We start from the raw sequence: 24,564 nt of genomic DNA, 5'->3' as shown, positions 1-24,564 counted from the left end.
TCTTCTCTCTCTCTCTCTCTCTCTCTCTCTCTCTCTCTCTCTCTCTCTCTCTTTCAAAAGCAAAAAGAAAAACACACCCCATTCAGGTTGTCTCCCAGGTCAAGTTGGCAGCCTTAGGGACCATTCTCAGCTGTTGTTCCTTCAAATAATTGGAGTCCTGTAAACCTCATTCCTTACATTCAGTAGCTAAAACTGGCAAAGAAAAGTTCCGACTCAGGCTTTTGCTCTTGCGTGCAAACTGTCTGAAGAGGCTGGACCTGGCATTCAGCCACGAGAGCTGCCTTCAGGCATAAATCTGCATTTCCACTTGTACCAGAACTGTTTTCAATAAAACCCAGCCTGCTTGCAACGATTATTACCTGTGTCCACGGAAGTGTGCCACTGGCTTCCCTGACACTCACGCACCGTACCAAATGAAGCATGTTGCCAATTGTGTGACTGAAGACTGACCTCTACAGACTTGGGAGGGTGCCGTCATCTTCGTTCTGATGCCGAAACGGCCCAGGCTGATGGAAGGCAGTGCAGTTGTCTTCCTAAATGAGTTATTTTGTAAGCATTGTTTGCAGCTTTGCCATTAAAATTCATTGAACTACAAAATCAATTACTTTAGGACATTTCATAGATTATAAACATGAATGATGATATCTTCATAATTAATGATTATAAGAAAGCAGCTTTAATCGTTTTCTTCCTTGTGGTTGGTTGGATGTCTAATCTGCGACCGTTGCTGATGGTGAATCGCAAACAGGTAACTGGGTCAGCTTACCCTTGGTGCATCGAGCTGACAGTTGCAATCGCCGATCTCTGACTAAGCCCACTTTGCTTCTCTTCATTTTTGAATCCCCATCTTCCCAGTAAGGATTTGAAATCCATTCACAGCAATGCTTGTGTTCCATCAAAGAAGGTTAGAGAAAAAGAGGACCCTTTGGCAGTGATGAGATCAATGGGTGCCATGCCAGAACTCCCAGACATTTCTGCAGGATCTCTAACACTTTGCACAGACCATCAAGGCTGCAGAAGCATCCTCTGGTAGGGTCAGGGTTGGTTCGCAACAGCTGTCCTTTACCGGCATCCTATGGAGGAGGAGATTCCTCAGGCTCCTGACTTCCAGATATGTTGGATTACAACTTCCAACATCCCTGACCATTGACCACGCTGTTGGAAACCGAAGTCCCAGACATCCGGAGGGCATCGTATTAGCTCTCTCTGGTGTAGTGGGATCACTGAAAAGAGTGTGAAGTTATTTTATTTTAATACACTTCTGTATTGTCCCAACTTGAAGCTCTCCAAGCAGTTCACAGAACAAAACTCAGCAATGAACTACAGTGACATAGTAAAACATAATACTAAAGTCTTACATTTAAGGAGGATTAAACCACAGTTACCAGTAGTAGTAGTAGTAATAGTATTATATTCCATTATATTTATACCCAACCTTTTACTGTCTTGGCTTACAAGGTTCTCTTTCTCACTGCTTTATCCTCACAACTGCAACCCTGAGAGGGAAATTAATCTGAGAGTCTGTGACTGGCCGGAAGTTGAGCGGGAACTAGAACCCAGATTGCCTGGCTTCCAGTCCGTCACCCGTAAAACCCACAAGCAGTGCAAAGATCTAGAAAGGCACCAACACAATTTAGAAATGCAAGGACAAAATGTGCCAAATGGACCAGTTACCGATCCACTGAGCTGCTCCCCGCTTCCCATTGCATCTGCACAGTGCTGAACAATGTCGCTTCAGACGGAAGTGTCCGAACGCATGAAGAAAGTGGGTGCGCTGCAGGGAGTCCTCCTGGCACTCCACTTCTGTCCAGCTTATCCCTGCCCATTTTCAGAACCGCCTTTCCTCCTATGCCATACCCAGAGTTGTAGAATCAATGTTATTTTCAGCAGGAGAAAAGAATTGAGTCTGAGTGCCTTCTAAAAAGGATTGGGGGAGCTCCTTGGATGTGTGGGGTTATTAAAAACACATATTTTTGGTACTTTTATATCAGGGGTGGACAATATGCAGCAACTGTGACCCCTCACCCTCTGGTGCCCCCCTCCCTTTCAAAAGCATGGCATTTTTGTTTTATATTGCTTTCCATGCAGAATCCCTTGGATCTCCAGTTAAAAGGACAAGGCAGCCCCTCATAGGAGAGGAAGTCTGAAACATCAAGGGGACCCCTGGCTGGGGAAAGCAGCCACAGACCTTCTCTCCATACTGCCCCACAGGGCAGCACAGAGATCAATCCTGGGGGGTGGGGGATTCTCTGGGGGGAACAATCCCATTTGGCCTGTTACAGGACCAGCCTATTCTTGGGCTGCACAGAAAGGATGACGGATGGGCGGGCAGAGATAAGGTCCCAGTGGGGCCAGGGAAGGTGCAGGTGATCTTGAAAAGGCCCCATCAAGCTTTCTCCCTCCCATGGCAGCTGCCGCTGCTGCCAAACAGAGCTGGACCAATGGAGCTGAGTCCTCTTGCACTGAAGCGCAGGAATCCCTAGAAGTTCGATTTCTCAGAAAAACAGCAGGTCAGAAAGGATAATGGGGGTGTTTTCAAAATGCCCCAGATCTCTTGGGTTTAATTTTGCCTGCCTGCAGAGCTTATTCACTTTGCAACTACAGACACACACAGACTGCCCATCACGAAATGATTTTTTAAGTGAAATCATTACTAATTGCAGCTGCAGCTGTCAAGAAGATTGAAATGCAGACCCAGAAAGAAGAAGAAAAGGCGAGCCTGCTAATTTGTTTGTTAAATGTTTTCAAACTGTCACATCAATAACGCATAATAAGAAAAGCCTGAAGTTGCGGGTTCGGCGCACAATGCAACACGCCAGTATATTGCTTCGCAGCCATTATCAGTGGCACATTTATTATCATAAAGGGCAAGGAAAAACAAACTTCCCGGCTGAAAAACAGGATCAATTTGTGCTGAAAGTATTGTGCAGTAATCTAAGTGCTGTAATTAAAATGGAGGGTAGGCATTTCTCAAAAACAAGCAGAAGTATAGCCTTGTCATAATGAGGATGTACTCGCAAAGCTGACTGCACAGCCACGGACTCGAGTGAGCGACATTGCTTTCCAGCTCAGCGCGACTTGGACCGCTAGTTCCCAAGAGAGGCCCAAGCAGACTGAGTGCAATGGAATGCCCCCAGGGAGAAGGGGTGATTCAAGATTTCCCACCCAACATTGTGAAATGTTATACCACAAGCAGCTCTATTATTTCTCTTTTTCTAGTCCCACAGGGTGTTGATAATTGAAACTGAGATATTAAATAAGTTTTCTACAGGTTAAAGATGAAACCACATTTGAAACACAAGCTATAATTGGTGTCCCCAGTTAGAAAAACCATTATTCGTCTCTTCTGAACTTCAGAGGTAAGGATGGATCTTCATGTAGCTAAATTGGCATTATCTGCACCCAAAAAGAAGTTGTCAGCAGACTTGGAGAAAGTTTTGCAAAGGTAAAATTAATTGGAGTAGAAAGAAGCTTGTTTTTTAAGGTGAGGTGCTTCCTTAAGGTTCCTAAGTAGGGAGAACCACACAAAAAAGCCCAAGGAGGAGTAAGTGTGCGCAATGCATGCGGAATGCTGACCCACTTGGAAGGGGTGGTGTGAATGGAAAGCTAGGAGGGAGGGGACGGAATAGAATATTCTAGAGGGGCAAGGGAAATACCTTAGATTTCTAAGGTAGCTGGAGTAATTTAGCAGTGATCTGCAGTATTCAGACCAGCACCAGACAGAACTCGTCATTTATTTTATTTCAGTCAAGTAAATCACTTAATTTTATAAACATATTTTGTTTTTCTTCTGGATAAAAATATCAATAGCCATTTAAAAAACGGAATAAAGGTAGAATTTCTACTCATGTAAAAAGTCAATGAAATTCAGACTCTGGGCTGAACGAGACATGAAATACATAATTGTATTTAGCATGTCTAGCTGTTTCTTTTAAATGTCAGCCGTGGTAGGCATGGGATTCAGATGGGGATGATGGCACAAATCTTCCTCCCACTGTAATGCTGATGACTGTCCCACCCGCACATGGGCCTGTGGGTGCTGTTAGCTCTGGGAAGGGCCTTGTCATGACCAAGACCCTGAACTGCATCCAGGGCAGAGAGGATGTTGCCACCCAACATTCAGTGACATCTAATACCCAGGCTCTGATATCAAACCTGTGCCAGTCGTGAGCCTGTTAAGCCAGACAGCACCAAACTGGCTTCCCAGAGGAGAGGCACCATAGCTCAAGAGTAATCATGTGTTTTCCATGCAGAAGGGCCCAGTCCAGATCCCTGGCATCTCCCAGTTGGGCTGAAGAACACCTGAAGAGGGGAGATGTTGCCAGATGGTTTTGGCAGTGCTGGCCTTGATGAACCCATGGTCAGATTCCTTAGAGATGGCACTTCCCTGAACTGAGATGCCCCTGAGGAATATTTATTGGAAGCCGCCCCGAGGCTTATGTGAATGGGTCGGCATACAAGAACCCCAAATAAATAAATAAAAATAAATGAGCTCCAATTAAAATTGGACCTCATAACACCAGTGAAAACAACACACAGGGTGAGAACTGACTGAGAGAATCTTTTAAGGCCCTGCACTCTTCAAGATGTCAGTGCAACTTGGCTGGCCCAAGAAGCAGCGAGAAAGGAGTCCTGTAGCTCTCACCTGACACCGCTTCCTGCCTGCCTGGCTGAGTGGCCTGCAGCCATCGACCGTGCCCCAAGGAATGCCTTGGTGGTCAGGATGAGATGCTGGCTTCCATTAGCAGGAACAGCAGGATCCCTGTGAAGGTAATATGCAGAGAGAGGAAAGTAATCCAGACTGTGATGTGTGTGTGTGTGGCTAGGGGGAAGGCGCAGGACCGATCCTCATCACACCTGAAGCTGTTATTTGAGGGGGCAAGTTGGAAACATCAAATGCATGTAGAGTCATATTTAGTTTGACCTCAAGGCACAAAAACTTTATTTCCATGGTTAAGTGAGAAAAGGGAGAAATTCATAAAGGACAGTGCATGGATAACCGAAGCTTCTTGAAAAGTGTCTGCCTATTATCTCAGTGCTTAAAAAAATAGTCCTGATCCCTCTGGAATTACATACCTCATACACCATCCAGATTGACTCATCAAATCAATTTATCAGGAGAGCCTAATTTAATCTTGCTCGTTGATGAAAAGGGTGTCTATGCAGAGAAGCATGGCTGTAATGCGCTCCTCAGCTTATCCGGCTTAAAGAACCATGAATGTAGTTTGACAGAACTCAGGGGAGCCATAATGGAAAACCATGATGGAAAGGATGGAGATGCCAGCCCGTTGACAGCTTTATCTAGGAGAAACCGCAGGAGAAGTCCAGAACAATAGAGGAGAGTGAAGAGATGACATAAACTGGAGGGCAAATGTCATAAGCAGTAACAGTCAAACGGAACAAACCTTGAACTCGAGCTGGAATGCAACATCAATAATCAGCCAGGAGAAGCATGATCCTAAATGCTCTTCTGCGAGAGTCAATGTCCGCCTAGTGATTTGCGAAATGCTCAACACGGGACACCTGTCACCCCGGCACCAGTGCTGTGATGTCAAAAGTAGGGTGCTCTGTCACCATCTTGGAGCTTTTTCACGTGACACGGCTACTCAGCTGCATTGCCTCCTGGTTTCATAGCAGAATGGAGATCTGGGAACACAAGAGACATTCCCTTTCCTGCTTTTTCACCACCTATCCTGTAGTGCGAACTGCTCCAAAACCCGTGGTATACCAGAATAGCACAAATACACAAGAGGAAATAGTGCTTTCCTTAGCCTTCCCTTTTAAATGCTGCATTTTCCCTGCTCGGAAAAATCATGCTAAAAGCACTGCTGAGACATGGAAATGAAGCTGGATAGCCATGGTGTCATCTAAGGAATCCATGGGAAAAGGTGAGTAAGGAATGAAAAGTGCGTAAAAATGGCTTCTTTGGAAAAGCCTATTGTTTTGTGAAGAAAGAACACAGAATGAGCTGATGAGATGGGGTACAAACTGCAGTTTGGTTTTATAGTCACAGGAGATGTTATGCTTGATAGGGAGTGCCTGAGGATTTTGCTCCATTTGCATTTTTAAGCAAACTGACCCGATTCACAATTTCCAGACTAATATGTGGATTGGGAAGCAGTTGGGAAGCAGGTGGCTTTTGCACCTGTTCAGATTTTGCAATATAGCACTTGGCTCATAAAAAGTTCATAAAATGTGCATTTTAGGATGAAATGTGTATAAAATGTATATCAGCAGGTAAAGCGTATGCAACAATCCTATTTTGCAGAGTGGGAGTAAATGTTAATGCTGTTTAAAATAGATTGCAGGAGAGATGCAGAGACAGAATGGATCAGCTGTATAAATGAACCCATGAGAAAATGGCCTAGATTGAAACTGGACCATCCATGGTCCAGAATCCCTTGGCCAGATTGTTGACCTGAACCATCTGCAGGGCACTCAGGAGTCCCTCGTTACAGAAGCCCCACTGGCTACTGGTATGTTTCTGGGGAGTGCTGTGAAACCCTAGAGGGCTTGGAACCAGGCGACCTCCCCCCACACAAGACTACCTGGTTCTTCAGATGCTCTCAGGAGGACCTTCTGTTGAGGTCACTGCCTTCAGGGGACGCATCTGGTGGAGACACTGTGGTGATGTGCTGCCTGCAGGCACGCCGGCTACAGGTACGAGGCACAGTGCAGTGGTGCTGGCTGCTACTTTGGTCTCCCCCATGCCCAAGTGCTCCCATCCCTTGCGAATGACTGCCCAGTGATCCCACTGGGGGGCTCTGTGCTGGCCTTCTCTGCAACCCCCTTGTGTCCTCCGGGGAGCACGGCCAGGTCACAGGTTTTCCTCAGCAGCCTGACTGCAGCCAGGTTGCTAAATTAGATTTCACCTGACCAGTAGCATGGTGCACCCTTCTGGGAGTGCCTCCCTTTCAACCCTGGAGCACATAGCCTGGGTTTTGGCAAAAACATGGTGGCAGATTTAGGAGCAGGAATAGGAAATACGTTGGCTAGAATAGGAAAAAGGCCGATCAGGTTCAGATCACAAAACAGGAGGCCATTAAACGTGACAATTCAGGGTCAAATACAGTGTAACTAGCAGTCTGGTGCAGGCAGCATACTTGGCTCCTTGAAGACCCACAGGGTTTGTAGTGAAGTTTCACTGGTGCCTGTGTCAATTCTCCGCCCACCCCCCCTTTGTGTGCCTGTACCAGAGAAAGCCCTCCTGCTCCCTGAGAGGGTGGTTCATGGCTCCTGTCCAGGAACACAAAGTTCCTCAGCTACTTTTCACAGGGGAGTATATCTCCTTTGATCTTCTGGGAGATTCCAGAAGAATCTCTGGGTTTTGTCTGCTGACGATCCAGTCATGGCTTATCCCCAGCTCTGAGATGGATTCTAGGAGATTCCACATTGCTTGGGTACCTGAACAGTTTAGTATTCAATAGATTTGCTGAGTAGAGGTGTTTGCCCTTGAGATGTCCTCAGTCAGGATCCAGATGTCTGGTTTTTAGCCTTTGGCAGAGTCCTGCAATTGACTGGAGGTTATTGTCTCTCGGGCCTGAGCTAGACAGAGTCTGCTGAATAGGCCATCCCAGGCAGACCGTAACAGGCCTGAGGTGCCCCAAGAGAAGGCACGTTTGGGTGCTGCAGAATTTCCTCCCAAGAAAATCTAGATTTGCACCCTTTCTGTTGTCCTTCTGCTGGGTCTGTCGAGTCAAGTGCTATTTCTAATTTTATTTTATAATTTATTGTACTTCATTGCACTTTAATATATAGTTTTATTGCTTAAATCCATTTTAATTTGTGTCGGTAAGTCACCTTGAGTGCCATTTTGGGGATTGGGTTAGAAAGGCAGAGTACAAATCAGATCAATAAATAAAATAAATATTTGCTCAGAGGAAACATTCTGATATACATGTGGCCAGAGGGACTGCAATTGTATGCCTGCACTGTCCCAGAAACAAACCTATGGAAATGGATAAGTCCAGCTGAAAATTAATGCAGCCAATGAAAGGTCTTCTCCCACAGGGATCCTGCTTGGACCCTTCACTCATCCTTGGAAGCCCCCAGTAAAAGACAGTTAGGTGGGTGGCTTCAAGACAGAGGTTCTTTCCAGGTATGGATTGCCCTCCACATGTAGGCCCACATGGTGCCTAAGCCCTCGCTGCTGTTTGAGGCAAACTCCAAGTGAAACCCCACACCACCCCTTTCCCAGGCATTTTAAAGACTTGTTTCTTTAGTTCCCAAAAAATTGGTGATTCACTGAGCGGGAACCATTCATAGTGCTAAAAGGGTTAAATTGTTTCCATGATGAATTTGATATTTTTATGGGTAGGTTCTGTATCAACCATGGAATTCCAAAACAGTTAGCTTAGCTTGCAGACATGTTAAATGTAACCCTTTTGCTGTTCTGTGGTGCTAAATGCTCAAGTTCTGCATAATATTTCCCCCGCTGCCGCATTCACTGGCGGTAGGCAGGTTGGGGTGGCAGCGGAAAAGGCTGCATGGGGCACGTGGTGCCCGCTCCCCCTGCAGATGCCTGCATGGGCATCATGACAAATGCACAGGGACAGGGGGTGGGTTGATAATCGCACGCTGCCTGTCGAGAGCAATGTTTCTATTTGAGCTCTGCTTGTAAGACTCCATCTGGCCAGGCTGAACTGGCACCAAGTGGGCGGCTTCAGGCAGCAGAACGAGCCATGGTGCTTTCTTCAGCAGGACGTTTCTTGCTGCGTTGTGTCATCTGAGCCCTGCCACGGTATCTCAGCATGGTCCTTTTGGTTTTTAGAACCCACGATAATACAGCACGTCCTGTTTTATGGTTTAGCTAAACTGCATTTCTGTGAAAAATTTAATCCCTACTCCCATTAGGGGATTGGGAATGATGTTCTAGTCAGACTGTGACTGGCTAAGAAAGATCTTCCTCAAGTTGTGAGGGGGCTGAGCAGAAAGAAAAGGAGCTTGGAGCCACCCATAGTCCTCATCTTAAGGCTTGTGATTCTCTGGATCCAAACTGGACCTTGTCCCGTTAGAAGATCCATGTGCAGGCAACAGAATGGGCACTTTAAAAGACTTTACCTGGAGTTTCCCCCCACAAAGATTGCTTTGGTTCTTTTATATCTCTCCGCTGCCCACCATCTTCCATGTAAAAAACAACACCCACTTCAGGATGTACTTCCTTCCAGAGAAGTCTAAGTTCTTAATGCAAAGCCTTCTACTTGTGGCTGATGTTTAACATTCCAGGCCTGAGGCTTGGGGAAAGGGCGTGCTGACTGAACCCCTATTCCTAAGCAGGGGAGTGTCCTGCAAGGTCTAGGTGTGATGAGTGGTGGCAGCTGAGCCTGGGAATTGCTTGCCCTAATTACACTGCTGGGGGTTGAAGCAGCCTCCTCCCTCCCTCCCTTCATGCAGCCTTGGACTGGGTCAGAGGATTTGTCCATCCAACCCACTACTGTCAGCTCTGACTGTCAGCAGCTCTCCACAGTCCCAGGCAGAAAAAGGTCTCTCCAGCCCCCTGCTATGGGAGATTCTTTACAGACTGGCCTGGGATCGCCTGCGTGCATGCAAAGCACGTGCTCAGCTACCAGATTGCAGGAAGAGTGAGAGTGTAGGGAGATGCAAAACTGCAAGCCAGGCAAGGATACCGCAAATGTCTCTTGTGCCTGCCTAGCAGACGTCACCCTGGATTCTGAAGTGAATGCCTGGAGAGGCTGACGGACAACCAGCTGGCTCCTTTAGCATCCATTGCCCAAAGAGGTCAGCGCTGTTGACATGAATTCCTTGTTGTCAGTGGAAATCCGCATCTGCGTCTGCTCCGGACTGTCTTTTGTCAAAAGCGTGGAGTTCCCATGGATAGCAAAGCCACTTGTGGCCTGTATCAGACACCCCTGTGTGTTTATCTACAGTCTCAGATCTCCTGCTATTTAATCATACGACCTTTTCCGTTTCTACAATCTCATTTTCTCTCAGGCCAATGTGCCACAGTCCATTTGACCTGCTAGCAGCTGGTGCACCCCTATTTTCTGAGACAATCTGCTTGTCAGAAAGCTCCTTGATGGTGGAAATCCTTGGCACTTTTCAATCTGTTTCTTTTGCATTAGTAAGCTGAGTGATATGATACTGCAGTTGTTACTGAAAAGCCATCAGTACCTGCAGTTTTTTAAATACAATCTGCCAGTTTAAGACTGCATAGAAATGGTTGAAAAACCGTTCTCTGGACTCATTTCTGTACCTTTGAAGAAGGTGCTACCGCCTCTGCCACCTCCACCTTGGGCCCCTTCCTGGCCATGCAGTCGTCACGAGCTTTCAGCTAGTTAGGAAAGCCAAGGGGAAGGGGTAGCACATTCCAGAGAGTCCCGGCAGCCACTCTCTTGCTTTGACAAGTGCCGCTGTGGAAAAGCAGCTGGTGATGCTCTCCAGAGCCTCTGCTGGAGGCAGCAGCGACAAGCCCTCCTGGTCTGGTGGAGTGGAATGGTCACATTTCCCACTCTTCCCACTCTGCCACCTGATGCAGCTGCCTCAGTTTACCTCAAGAAGGGGCTGGCCCTGGAGCTTTCCACTGCTGCACTGGGTGACCCTCTGGAGAGAGATGCTGCAGTCACCCTGGCAGCCCATCTTCTCTGCTGGTGATGGGGCCTTCTGCCCACAGCTCCTCAGTTCCCCTCCTGTGGAGCAACGCGTCGCTCTCTGAACTTGTTCTTCTCCTACTTCCACTGCCATGGCATGGGAGAGGTGTGTGTGGATGCTCTGCCTCAGGTGCCACATAACTTACCAGCCCGAAGCAGCAAAATGTCTTGGGCTAGCCATCCTTCTTAAAATCCACCGTCATGGAATAGGGCTAGAATTTGTGTCTGTCTTGCTTTGCCATGATCTTGACGCTTTAAAAAAAGCCTGCCTGCCTCTGTCTGACTGAAACACGAGTGGTGCTGGCGGGGCACAATGGCCCCGATCTTGCTGTTCGTGATGCCTTGGGTGCTCCCGGGACCCCTGGGCACCGGCAGAGGTAGCCTGGAGTCTGACGTGTGAAGCAAGCATGTGTTCCTGCAGGATGTCACTTGAGACGGACCGGTGTTTTTTTTATTAGAAATGAGGCTATGGTTGTAGCCTAGCCTGGTGTGTTGTGGGGCTGCTTCCTTGTTTTCTGGTAAGAATATGTACTGCAGTCTGACCTAAAGTGTATTCTTTAAGGACATAAATTGGACAAAGTACAATGGGACTGCTTTTCAGGAAACAACAACAACAACTGTCTTTTTCCTACAAAGAACTCAAATTTCCTTACGTGATCTTCCTTCTCTCCATTTTTTCCACACAACAACACTGGCATACAACTCCCATAACCCCCATGCATTCGCCATACTGGCTGTGGCTGATTCTGTATGCTGATTTTCACTAGTATGTCTGAACAAGATATCCGGCTTACCCCCTGCCCCCACCCTCTCTCCCCCTCTCCCTCTCCCTCTTTGCCATTTTTAAAGGAGTTCTATCATTTCCACTTTACCACAATTTACAGTTATACATTTGGATCCAGGACGCAAGTAGACTCAGTGGCACAGAGCAGCTTAGGCTGATTTACCAACTGCAACCCTGGATAGACAGAGCACGGCCACAGTGATCCCTGCTCTGCTAGCCTCCCATCTGGATTATTGTGATGCGCTCCATGTAGGGCTACCTTTGAAAACAGTCTGCGCACTGCAACTGATTCAAAGCAGAGCAGTGCAGCTGTGGATGAGGTCTGACTCACAAGACTCTACCACACCAGTCCTCCATCTGTTGCACTGGCTGCCATTGAAGTCTGGGCTAAATTCAAAGTGCTGATGTTCACATTTAAAGCAAAACCCTAAACAATTTGGGGTCAGGTTATCTGAAGGGCCTCTTTGTTCCAAATGTTTCTACCTGAATCCCACAGTCCTTTGGAGAGGTTTTCCTCAGGAAACCACCCCCAAATGAAGTAGGGGAAATGACAAAGTGGAGCAGAGCCTTCTCAGCCACTGCACCCCATCTCTGGAACATGCTCCTCGAGGAGGTGTGCCTGCAGCCATCCTTGTTTTCTTTTCGGTGCCAGGTAAAAGCCTTTTTATTTGCCAAATATTTTAATAGATAAAATCTGTTCTAATCCTGTTTTTATTATATTGGCTGCCATGCTGTGTGTTGATTTCTATTTTAATTGCTGTTGGTTGTTTGGATGTTGGTTTTATTGTTTTTGTTTATATAAATCTTGTTGTTCTGTTGTGGTAAGTTTTTAAGATTGTAAATCACCCAGAGAAACCAATGGGCTATGGGGTGGTATATAAAAGTAATAATTAATAAATAAATAAATTTGGCAAAATCTAAGGCAAGTATTCTCTGGCAATGTGAATTGGAAATAAAGATTTATGTTGTGTATATATTGACTGTTTTATGATCTTGGAACTTAATTCCTTTAATTTGAGCTCAGATTTCCTCCTCCCCCTCTCTTGTATGCTTGTTTTGTTTTTAAACGAGGCATTCTGGAAAGTCTGTAGTTTTTGATAATATCACATTAGGCCATCAGCACTGCCTTCTGCAGATAAAGTTGTTAAGCCCTTGGTATACTGACAATTTCATGACAAAATAAAATGACTTTAATGTGCGCTCCAAAAGCCAAGTAATCAAATTGAAGGCTTATAAAAAAATTAAATGTTCCAGTAATTTGAAATCATGTCTGTTAGTGCCTACCAGTGCTGGAATTCATCTGTTCCTTCAGGCACGGGATTTGGGATGGGTAAGAGGCCTATTTTCTCTTTGCGGCTCAGTTTGGAAGCTGTTCAGGCATCATCAGGCTCATGCAATTCAGCTGTTGCAGAGCTAATTTGTATTGTATTGTAAAAGAGAATTTAGGAAAAGCAAACAAATCTCTTGATGAATGGGCCAGCCTACTAATCCCTGAGCATAATGAGCATGAACAGGGCAAGTCGAAAACAAGTGACGAATCAGACCAGTTGGGCTGCCTCGTGTAGAACGCTCCTCTGCACTGGTGGCCAGTCATGGGCACAGCGAGGGGACCACCCACGGTCTCACAACAGACCCTGCCTCTTCTCTGCTGGGGGACAGATCGTTCTGGACTCTGCACCAGGTGAAGTGCAAGATCATGCCCCAGTTCCAGTGCTTAAGTAAGATTAAATTGCTAGTCAATCAGTATCTCGCTATGAGATCGGCAGAGGAGGTCTTGCTCCAGGAACCCTCTTTGAAGGAGGTACAGAGGGTATCTTCTCAGAGGAGGGCCTTCTCTGCAGTGGTGCCCACACTGTGGAATGCACTCCCCAAAGAGGTCTGCCTGGCACCGACCTTATACTCTTTTTATTCAGTCATCATTTTAATAATTAAGGATTTTAGATATTTTAAGATCTGCTCACAGTCGCACTTTCTTTTCTTTCTCTTCCTTTCTTTTTATCTTTAGTTTTATGAAAGTATTTCTTTTATGTATGTTTATTATTTATTGTTTTAATTACTATATTATTGTATTATTATAGTATTATTTTATCATAGTAAGCCGTCCTGAGCTGTTATTGGAAAGGACAGGATACAAATGTTTTAAATAAATAAATGAGATAAGGCAGGGCACCATCTTGTCTGTCAGCTCAGGCAGCAGAAGGCCTTGGGCCAACCCCACTGCCCTCCTTAGGAAGTGCCTCATGAAGCCAAGTGTGGGCTGTCTGACCTCACGAGAAGGAAGTTGCTAATTGTCTCCTCATGCAAGTGCTTGTTGACCTGCTCTTGTGCTGAGTGCAGTGTGATTATATAACCTTCCCGGAAATGCTGGTGGCTATGCTTAAGCAGTCCTTTATCCGTGTGATACGTGAGGTTCCTCAAACACATTGTGGTCCTTCATAGGCAATTGTCTGTGTAGCTTATCCACACATGCTTCCCTGTTTATTTTGGTTTTATTTTCCTTTTTCATATTTTCATTTTCAACCCATTTTCATAAATGGGTTTATTTTCATTCTGCCATGAATATCCTGTTGATATTGCTTAGGAGAAATTAAGGCAAGAGAGTTTTCGTTATTTTTTTATCCACGTGACGGCTTCATATGGGCCGGCCTCAGTGGTTCCAGGCGAGACTTTTGTTGCCCTGCCTCACTGTGTGGAACAGATGCTGCTGCTTATGGACGGGAACCTTCCATGATTCCCCAGCACTCCTACTCTCTTCTTGTCACCAGAAATATATTCAGAAGAAAAGGATGGAACAGCTGCACAAGGCCTTCTCTTGGGGACCCCTCTAGAGTGGTTCTGCTCAGCATGGAGCAATGTTGCAGGCAATTCTGTTAAATGTATGGCAGACATCACTCGTCGCTTCCTCCACGTGCACACTTGCAAAATGAACTTCCAAGAATCTTTATACAAGTGTCTCCAGATTAATACAGGAACACTGCCTCTCAGTCAGGATTGTTCCATGCCATTCTATACAGCAGCAAAGGGCAGAGGGTGTATGGGTAAGACCGTGAGACTGGGACTCGGGCAATCTGGCTTCTAGTGCCCACTCAGCCATGGAGGCAACTGGGTGACTTTGGGCCAGACATAGACTCTCAGCCCAGCCTACCTCACAGGGCTGTTATGAGGATAAGATTGAGAGCAGGAGGAGGAGAATGATGGCATCCCCTTTGGGTGCATTGTAAGATAAAAGGTGGATTGAAAATCTAATGAATGAATGAAAAGTCTGTGACCCTCCAGATGTTTCAGTCTACAAGCCCCATGATCCCTCACTGTTGACCATGCTGGCTAGCACTGATGGAAGTTGTTGGTCAAAGAGAAATAATTTAAAGTCAGTACCATATTAGACTTCGCCAACCAGATGCTTGGGAGTACAACTCCCTCATCCCTGACCATTTTCCATACTGGCTGGGGCTGATGGGAATTGGAGTCCAAAATATCTAGAGGGAACCATACTGGGGTAAGCTGATCAATATACAAGAAGGTTTTATTCACTGATTTTGGATTCAGAACTTTGACAAACTATGCCTATCCATTCATGTGACTATATTCCTAAAACTCAAAAGCATCACTTTGGAACTGGAAGGGCAAGGCAGGGATAAGCAGCTTAAACCAAACATACATATTCTCTTTGTTTCAGTGCCCCTTTGTGCCAGTGCAGATTTCTGCATGGTGCATCCTTCCAATGACAGATTCAGAACAATGAGGGCCCCTGCCACGGAGAAGCTGCTGCACGGCCGCTAAGAGGTGCACCCGCCCATTCTTTCCAAAACCAAAAGCCTGGCCGCAAATGAAATCCAGGCCGAAAGTAAGGATCTCTGCATCTACAGAAACCATCTGGGGCTCAGACAGCACAGAACAGACTTTCCGCAGGCGGTGGCTGTCATCCCCAAATGCATCTCCCCACACTGGATTTCTCATTAGACAATGATGCTGCAGTTTCCTCTGATTACAGTATGACTTGCTTAGCTGCAATGCCACACACAAACACACACACACAGAGCGAGAGACACACGGACCAATAATTATGAGGCTATAATTTCAAGCAAAATATCTCATGCTTGTACAAGCTGAGAAATTGGACAATTATATTACAGCACAGTTGAAAGTTGCACTCCTGGGCTTTGCAAAGAAATAGATGCATCCCTGATTAATTCTCTTACAACAGCCAAAAGCATCACTTACATTTTTATCAGTTCTCTCTGTGCCTGAAGAATGGGAATAAAGATAAGAAAGTACCTTTTTCTGCACAATCCCATAACCCTTAGAGTGCTTATGCTCTAACAATTCACATGCCCTGATCCAGCTGTTGTTTATTGGGTGACAATTTCTAGGGAGAGTGTTCTTCACTTCATACATGGAAAATTCCTCATTAAAAGCCAATCTGCATGGCAAAGGACACGCACTTGCCAATCATGTACATTCTCTGAAAAAAAAAATGGTTTCCACGCCTCACTGGGTGATTTTGGGCCAGTCACTGACTTTCAGCCAAACTTACCTCACAGGGTTATTATGAGGACCAAATGGAGGAGGAAGAGGATAATGTAAGCTGTCTAGAGTTCCTTGCAAGAAAAAGTAGGATATAAATATAATAAACAAATACCATTTATTTCTATTACATACAAATATTTTCTGTCTAGGAATCTGGTCATGTTTTATGGCAGGATCTGGGAAACTGGTGGCCCTCCAGATGTTGCTAGACTACGGTTCTCATTAGTTCCCATGACAGTCAACAGTCATGTGTGATGGGAATTATAGTCAAGCAAGATGCAATTGATGCATATGCTCATACTTGAATAGCAACACACTTGGACCAGACTGTGGACAACATGATTTATGCCACAGAGAGATGTATGAAAAACCAAAACACTCTTGAGCTCCATTCATTAACTAAAGGTGTATTAAGAATAAGGTTCAGCTTAACAGATCGTACAAATATCTCAACATAGACAAATGTCTGCTCGGATCTTCTCAGTCCATAACTGTAGACTAGACAGAAAGGAGTGCTTATGCGCCACAGACTAAAACAAGAACTGAGCTACACTTCGAGGAAGATCAAGTGTTTCTACCTTCCATAACTTCAGAGATCTGCAAGTGGAGGTTCCCTGCTTATAGAAAGCTAACATAGGTGCTATCCTAGGTCCTTGTAATTTTGTCTGAAGGTCAATAGGAGTATTGGGAGCCCTTCAACCTCAGAGCCCCCCTTGCAGGTAGTGAAGAAAGAATCGTGCCAGCTGCCTCTCCAAGGGCAGGGAAAGGCTGGGGCAGATGGCTTCTGCCTTATCCAAACAGTGCCCCAGTTGTCTTCCTACCCCCTCGGAAGCAATTCATCTAGATCGGCCTTCCCCAACCTTGTGCCTTCCAGATATGTTTGGACTGCAACACCCAGAATTCCTAGTCAATGGACCATGGGAGGTGCAGTCTAATTGCTTCTGAGGGCTATCTGCCTGGGGAACGCTGATGGCTGAAAATGGCTGCCTACATGACATACATGGGGTAATGAGTGGGGTGGCAAAGATGACCACTGCTGCACTTTGCACTGGATGCATAGAAGCATCCATGCTTGGAGGCCTCTGTGCAGCAAGAACAGGTAAGAGGATTGCACTTCTATTGGCTTATCCATCTCCTTGGCAACCCAATTCAATGTGCAAGGAGTTTCTTGCTGGGAAGTTCTCAGATGCACCATTTCCCCAACTGCATTCCAAAGTGACTTTCCAGGAAGGACTGAACTATGTGACCATTCTGGACTCAGGTCTGAAGCTGCAATGAATGGCATTATGAGCTTCCCAACAAACTTGTCTGGCTGGAATTATACATTTACCTGGTATTAGGTCTCCTCGAATTCAGTGGGACTTACCTATGAGTAGACATCTATAGGAATGCACCGTGAATGTAAATTTTAGAAGAAGAATGTGAAGCCAAAAGAGAAGGGCAAATTTAAACAACACTGATGAGGTCAACAGAGACAGGCAGATTTAAATGACAGTACATTCAGTTTTAATACTGCAGTTCCCAGGACTTTGTAAAGGTTTATCCAGCTGATTTTCTGGGGACAGGAGCTTATTTTGCCCTTTACGCAGAGCATATGTTGTTAGATACCACTTTCTTGACAACTTGTTAAAGTCCTTTGTCCACCACTATCTTATAGCTCTGTCTTCTTGATAATTAGGTTAATGTTACTGTTTGATGTCTCTTCTTCATTCTGCTTGGCAAAGAGTTCTTCTGGGTTCACACTTGTGTAGAAATATCCCATGATGGAGAAGATGACACACACAACAAAGAGGAGTGCAGCAAAGAGGGTGAACTCAGCCCACTGGAGAAAAGAAAAGTTTTAAAAAATTGTTTTAATTACGTTATGATATACCCTGCTTTTCTCCCCATAGTGACAAATTTAGTGTAAAAATATTTCCCTTCTGATCTACTGAGCATGGAAGCTGTATAAGTACAGAAGTTGTGAATCACATGAGACACATTTTGGGTCCATTTTTGAAAGGGTCCCATATGCTCTGGGTTGGGAGAGACAATTTTTCCTGGATGATTTGCAGACTTGCATGCCTGTGCAATATGGAGCCAATAGCTGGAAGTGGCCAGTTATACATGGTGGAAAAAAGGACATGTATTGCCAAAAAAAGGACAAAAAGAGGACACGGGGTTGTACAAAAATTGCACATGCTACTTTATGTATGGCTGCAAATTCTGAAATAATTGCTATGTTCAACAGAAATAGCATCCATCCCACCATAGTGGGGAAGGCTGTGATTGGGTGACTGTCCAGGTGCCAACCGGATGGGCAACTTCCAGGTCCTGCTTGCCCTTCTTATGGCTCTGTATCTTTAAACTAAACTTGAATGGAAACAGAGGGTGCCCCCAGATGAAGCACTGTCCCCTCACAAAGTGGGAACTACTTGATGCTAAACTCTGTACTAGGAGAGTGGCTCACATGGGGGTCCTAGGCAGTGTCACCTCCAAGCAGATTACAGGACTTCAGCATTAGAACTGTACAAAGTATCTCCTTCAGGCAGTTCTCTGGACCAAAGGAATCTCACAAGGCATCTTGGAAACACAGTCTTTCCAAGTTGGGGCTCCTTGCCATAAAACAAAGCTGCTTGTCTTAAAGTTGTCATGAATGTTTGCAGTAGTAGCTGCCCTGACGCACTGCCCCAGCTGAAGTTGGAAATTCAGCCCCTGTACTTGAGAGCACAGCCACGGCATGATGGAAACCCCTCACAGGAATGAGAGGAAACTCATTCCTCCCTGCAGACACCCTTGAAATACCACCAGAATGAATGAAGAGAAAGGAGTGGGGACAGAGTGAAGCACTCGAACTGAGCCTGATCATCTGTTGGGTTCATCGTGGGTGTTTGGAGGAGAGGGGTTACCAACTTCTCATGGTGAATCATCACAATAAGATGCCATGGTGTGCAAACCCCCCTCAAAATATTTTGGCCTAGTGCTGGGTGAACAGACATAACCACAAAGAAATTCTGGAAATTCTGCTGGAGTTGGTCTTCAAAGACTCCCAACCAGTTCCTAACCTTTGGCCAGCCTCTATGCATCCACTACTACTTACAGAGTTTCATTTTTGGCTTGCCAGTGAAGATGCAGAAAACAAACTCCCATGCAGAGCAAACAGATGAACTTACATGATTAGCTAGCCAGGAGTGTCAAGACATTTCTCCATAGGCACTGAGTGTTCAGAAGGTGCAGTAGGAACCATCTGGTTGTGTGTCCTGCAAGACCTGGTTCTTGTTCTTTGTCTGGCTTATTTCCACCTGGCCTAAAGAGATGAGACCTTGGTGGACTGACTCTAGCTACAGAAGTTACTCCTGCTCTAAGTCAGAGATCTAGAGACCCTTCTAGTTTAGTAGGTCTTGCTTAGGGCAAGATTTAGTCATAGGTAAGATGTATGATTTTTGCTGCTTTTTACATAATGTTTTATATTTCTATTGTTAGGCCTATTGTGAATTAATTGTGGACTGATTAATGCTAGTTTATATGTATTAATATTTGGGTGATCATTTAAACTTGGTTGCCTTTCAGCTGCTAGTGGTTCATTTTGAAATGTTTTATTTTATTAAGTAAGCTCTTCTGAAGCAGTGAATCACTTTAAGCAGGGTTTAATATAGAAAAAAATATAAGGAAAAAAGTGGATGAATCTGCTGGCAGACACTTTGTTGAGACTCATGGCTTAGCATTTTTTTAAACCTTTGAAAGATTGGCTTCGGGAACAGAAAATTATTCTTGTGACACACATCTACATGTGCCAACACATTCAGATGAATAGTTAAAAAGCAAAAATCAAAACCATTCTGTGATTGTGGTTACTTTACATCAGGCGCAATCTGAAAATGATTATGGGGCTCCATTCAATGGAAAACAGGTTTGCATCTGTGCACCAGTGGTGGTTTATCCATATGGTAATAAGCAAGTGCCTGAAATTATACCAAGGAAATGTTGGGCTATTTACAGTTCCATATGGATTCAAAATGGCGACAGGAGAATTTGGCTGTGTGAGTGAGCGGGGCAACCAAATATCACATAGAAACTTCCGCAGTCATATGTACCTACACACAAAGGTTCATGTGGGTCTTCCTTTGTGCAATGATGAGTACCCACACACTGCAGAGGGGTTGTGCGTGAACTTGAAATGCTTGTGTAGGCATAACTCCATGGCCCTGCCACTCACACAGAGTCAAGCGCATCTTGTCTCAGTAGATCTCCTATTCTCCGCAGCATCCTTTCTGTGAACATTTCTTAGCAACGCACACCTATTGTTATGGGTTCAGATTGTTGCAACGCATGTGCTAAATACCCTGGCGTTAATAGCATTTTTAGCTATTCATTTGTGAGGAAGGACACTAAATTGGAAGGGACACTAATTGCATTCTATTCTGTTTGTTGCATCAGCATTACAGCTTAATTAGTTAATTGCTCATTTGCTCAGTGGTCTCTCTCCCTGTTACGCAGGTTAATCGGTTACTTTTGAGGCATGTCTCTTCTCTTTACAAGTTACTTACAAAGTTACTGCTATATTCATTACTACTGGGTTATATACAGGAAGCACCAATAAGCTTGTATTCTAATCAGACTATAGGCAATTACCTAGATTTTAAGTCTCTCTCTAGCAATATTAATTTAGCTGCTATGTACTTGAAAGGGCTCAGTTTCCACCACCTTCTATTTAGAGGCCATGTTCTGTTCCTCAAATGAGGAAATGTCTAGAACTATTAGACCTCTTTTTCATCTCAGGAATGTAGTGGTCCAACTTTGTAATGGTTTAATGGCAAATAGGGCTAGGGTCAGTGCTGGTTCTCAGTCCACACAAACCATCATCTGGAGCAAGGGGAGAACCTACAGATTCCTGGGTACAATCCTAAATGTACCACCTGGGGAAAAGCTCCATGGAACTCAATGGAACTTACTCCAGAGAAGACTTGAATAGGAAATGCCCATGTGCTAAAATGGGCAGGAAAAGAACACTGTGTTATAGCAGTTAGATAGAGCTACCTGGGCCAGAGAGGTCTGTGTTCAGATCTTTGTACAGCCCTGAAGCCCTGACTCAGAGGTTGCTGCTTGGCAAAAAGCATGGGCTTCTATTTTCTCTGCTCTCCAGAACACAGTCACATCACTCAGGAAGAACCGCTGGGGTCCTGCAGCTGCTTTCATTGGTGCTTCAATTATAAAACATAAATTGATTTAGGGGCAGCTTTAGCCCAGCCTTTCCCAACCTGCCATGCACCAGAGCTTTGGACCTCAACTGCTAGCATTTCTGACCATTGGCTATGCTTACTGGGGCTGAGGGGAGCTGATGCCCCAGACATTTGAAGGACACCAGACTGGGGAAGCTTCATTTTGCCATTAGTCTTGCCCAGCTGCTCACAATTTCGGCTTTATTTTTTATTGGGAGAAGTCATAGCTCAGGGGCCAGTCACCTCTGCCAAGTAGGACTTCCAGGTTCCTGGAGCCTTAGACCCTCTGGTGCAGAGAGGGGCTGATCCTGGGGGGCCAAGACAGATAGGGAGATGTAGAGACCAGTGGCACCTAGCATCGCCACTGATGGGTCAGGGTATGATGGAAAGATCAGTCTGCACCATGTCCATTTTGCATGTGTTCATACACAAGTCTGTTCCATCCTGTTTCTTTAAGCATTTGTTGGACTGAATGATGTTTTTCAACACCCTTCATCAGGGGACTCAGCCTGTCTCTGCCTAGCGGATCAAAAATGATGCCTAGTGGACATGGGGTGGAGCAAAAAGCAAAAGCTCTGATCAAGCCAAAGCACAGCTCTGTGCCCTTCACAGTGGGATTTTATTCCTCCCCATGGGCGAGCCAGGGTGTGCAGAGCTGGTATGGCGTAGTTGCTCGAGTGCTGGACTAGGATCCTGGAGATCTGGGTTCTAGTCCCCACTCACCCATGAAATTCACTAGCACTGTGGATAATGCATCCCACCCCCTACCTGTTCCATAGGTGCAGCCTGGGCAACGATGAGCACAATAACATTTCCAAAGGCCACCGTTAATAGCCAGCCTGCTTGTAGCACAGACTTCATGCTGGCAGGAGCCTGGAGGCGGGGGGGGGGGGGGAGAAGAAGAAGAGACCGAATAAATACAGCCATTCAAGAAGGCCCCTCAACAACCCCACTGAACACAACATCAAGACCAAGCTTGGCCATATTGAAGAAGAAGAAATCCCCCATGGCCCCGAGGGCCAGTTCACCTGTGCGGGCTTTTTGCTTGACTACCTGTCCTAACACCTGGTGATCTGCACAAGGGAATGAGTGAATGGACCCCACTGAGAAGTAGTATATCATTCGGAGACAATGCATTAGGAAGTTCTACCTGAGGCGATTGAGAGCTAGTGGCTCATTTGCACCAGTCTGATGCTGCAGACACCAAGGGATGTATGTGTGGACTCACCTTGGGTCACGGCAGATGAAGGCACCAACGAAGCAAGGAGATCCTGAGAACCATCACCTCCCCCAGCAGCACTTACGTATGTCTGCATCGTTTCCCTTGTCCTGCCTGCCTGTGTCCCATGAGGGCCCTCTTTCTAGCCCTCAGGAACAAGGGAGACTGGAGACAAGCCCCCAGGGCCTGTGAATCAGTCGGTCCCATCTCACCATTGCTTTTCAATCACTTCAGTTTCCATCTCTGTATCAGATGAAGGTCCTATTATATACTGCTCACTTCAGATTAAATCGCCTTTTTATTGTCAGATGATGATGTCTCGGCTGCAATAATTCAGGGCTTTGCCTAAAGTACATCATCATGCTTCCCCTCCTCTTATTTTTAATCTCTTTCAGGACACGAGAACTTAGCGTAAGGAAGCACGGTGTTTTCACTTGTTCTCTTGTGCAGCAACACATTCAGCAGTACTGCAGCAGAGCCATGTCATTAGAGCTAGAGGACAAAGCAAGTCGAAGGGAAGGCACATGGCAGGGCCTTAGGAAATGGGCCAGGACAGAGCCATGGCAGAAGCCCAGAGCTGGGCTAGGGCACCAGGGAGAAACAGGCATTCCTAAAAGGGGGCAGGTTTATGGAGAAGCCGATGAACTGTGGCCAAGATTGACCTGTGCCACTGGATTCTTCATGTGGGACACTGGAATTAGGATGCTGTAGACCCAACCCTTCTCTAGTGAGCCTTCTTTCCTGCTAATTCTCTGGCAGTTTCTCTCCCATCTTCTTCAGAGTAACTCATGAGTAACAGATGGGCATAGATGGGCCTCAGCATCCCAATTATGTTTGTTTCAGCGAATTCTTTTTTCCTGAATCAAATTCTGCAGCTAATCAGGTTTTGCGTTCTGAGGTATGAACATCAAATGTGGCTTTAACACCTGTATTAGGGATTGTGCATGCTTGTAGCATACAGTGCACGACTCTGGCTATCTTCAGCTGTCCCCCTGCCTCAGTGAACAGGGCGTCAATTAGCAGGGCTGCTTCCACTTCACTCTACAGAAGTTGGCAGTCTGATCAGATGGCTGGCAAAATGCTCCTCTGTGTCATCCTTCTATAGGGAGGTAACACAATGGGCCTGCTTGCATGAATGCTGCTGCCCCACACGACTTATTTAAGCCACGGTGGGTTGCAGGATGTGCTGGTGGCTTGTCATAGCATGCAATCCCAGTGAAGGGTGGGTTGTTCCTTTGATTAACAAACTACCCAGAAATCATGAGATGTTTGAGAGTTGTGGATGGTTTGTTAACCAGAGTGATAACCCAGCTTGTGCTAGCATTTGAATGACATGATAAGCTGCAGTGACCACTTGCCTCTGCTTGAATACTCAGAATGGTCATTGGCATATATCACAACCCACTGCCGATCTGTGCAAGCCAGGCTAATGTTCCAGAATATGTAGGGCAGACTGGTTGCCATGTCATACATTTCAGCCCTAACCAGGTTTTCTTTTACCAGACATAATCAAGGTGTGAAGTAAGGGGACGCTCTGGCACCAACTCCTTCCTTGTTGTACTCATTGTCCTCTACACATGGAGGCTCTCTGTACAAGCAGGAGCCTGAATTTTTCAGGGGGGAGCTTGTGTGGGGGCTCTCCATCAATGCAGGAGGTGCAGGCTATCATTCCCCAGGAGCAGAAGATGACAAGTGCAACAACGAGAGCACTCCCTCTCTTCATGCATTCTGGTAAGAGAATGTGTGAATAGAGTTTTAGTTGCAAGTAAGTCCGGACTCCGTGAATGCTGGGGTTGTGGTACAAGTCTGCACTGAGCCTACCCTCTGCTCCTTTGGAAGAAAGCGCAACTTTATATCTTGCCCTCCCATGTGCCAAGGCCTTTAGGTGCTTGATTTCCTTCTCCATGAACAAAATCCTAAATATTATACCTGAGAGTAAGAGAAGGCAAGGCCTGTAATGGAGAACACCACTTCCCCAGCTGATATTAACATGTATTGAGGAATTTGCCATGAAATGTGGACGTTATTGGCAGGGATGTCTTCCATCTTCCATGTCTGCAGGTTCTTTGTAGAAGTCTAAGTCAGCAGGGAAGAAGGCATATTGATTAGCTGATGGGGCACACAATTTTTACTGGATATATGTTAATGCAGAATCTACAGTGGCCTGTGGACCACTCAGAGAACTTCAGCTATTGGGTGAAATAGAAACAGAATAAATAATAAACATTT

The 24,564-nt window shown here is 45.7% G+C and overlaps 1 protein-coding gene across 1 annotated transcript in view; it reads right to left on the bottom strand.

Annotated features, from left to right (window-relative positions):
* Positions 1 to 17,419: 17,419 nt before the first annotated feature.
* SLC15A2 (solute carrier family 15 member 2) overlaps positions 17,420 to 24,564 on the bottom strand; it is an 83,740-nt gene continuing 76,595 nt past the window's right edge. Inside the window, exons 21-23 of the mRNA XM_044438269.1 lie at positions 24,265 to 24,411; positions 21,885 to 21,989; positions 17,420 to 17,740 (exon numbers count right to left, since the gene is read on the bottom strand). Coding sequence (XP_044294204.1) covers positions 17,570 to 17,740; positions 21,885 to 21,989; positions 24,265 to 24,411 — 423 coding nt within the window. The 3' untranslated portion in view covers positions 17,420 to 17,569. The remainder of the gene's footprint in view (positions 17,741 to 21,884; positions 21,990 to 24,264; positions 24,412 to 24,564) is intronic.

The sequence above is a fragment of the Varanus komodoensis genome, unplaced genomic scaffold, assembly GCF_004798865.1.
Source record: "Varanus komodoensis strain SLA01 unplaced genomic scaffold, ASM479886v1 scaffold32, whole genome shotgun sequence".
In the NCBI taxonomy this organism is placed as follows: Eukaryota; Metazoa; Chordata; class Lepidosauria; order Squamata; family Varanidae; genus Varanus; species Varanus komodoensis.
The sequence above is the reverse complement of the archived record's forward strand: the minus strand, read 5'-3'. Positions and strand labels throughout refer to the sequence as shown.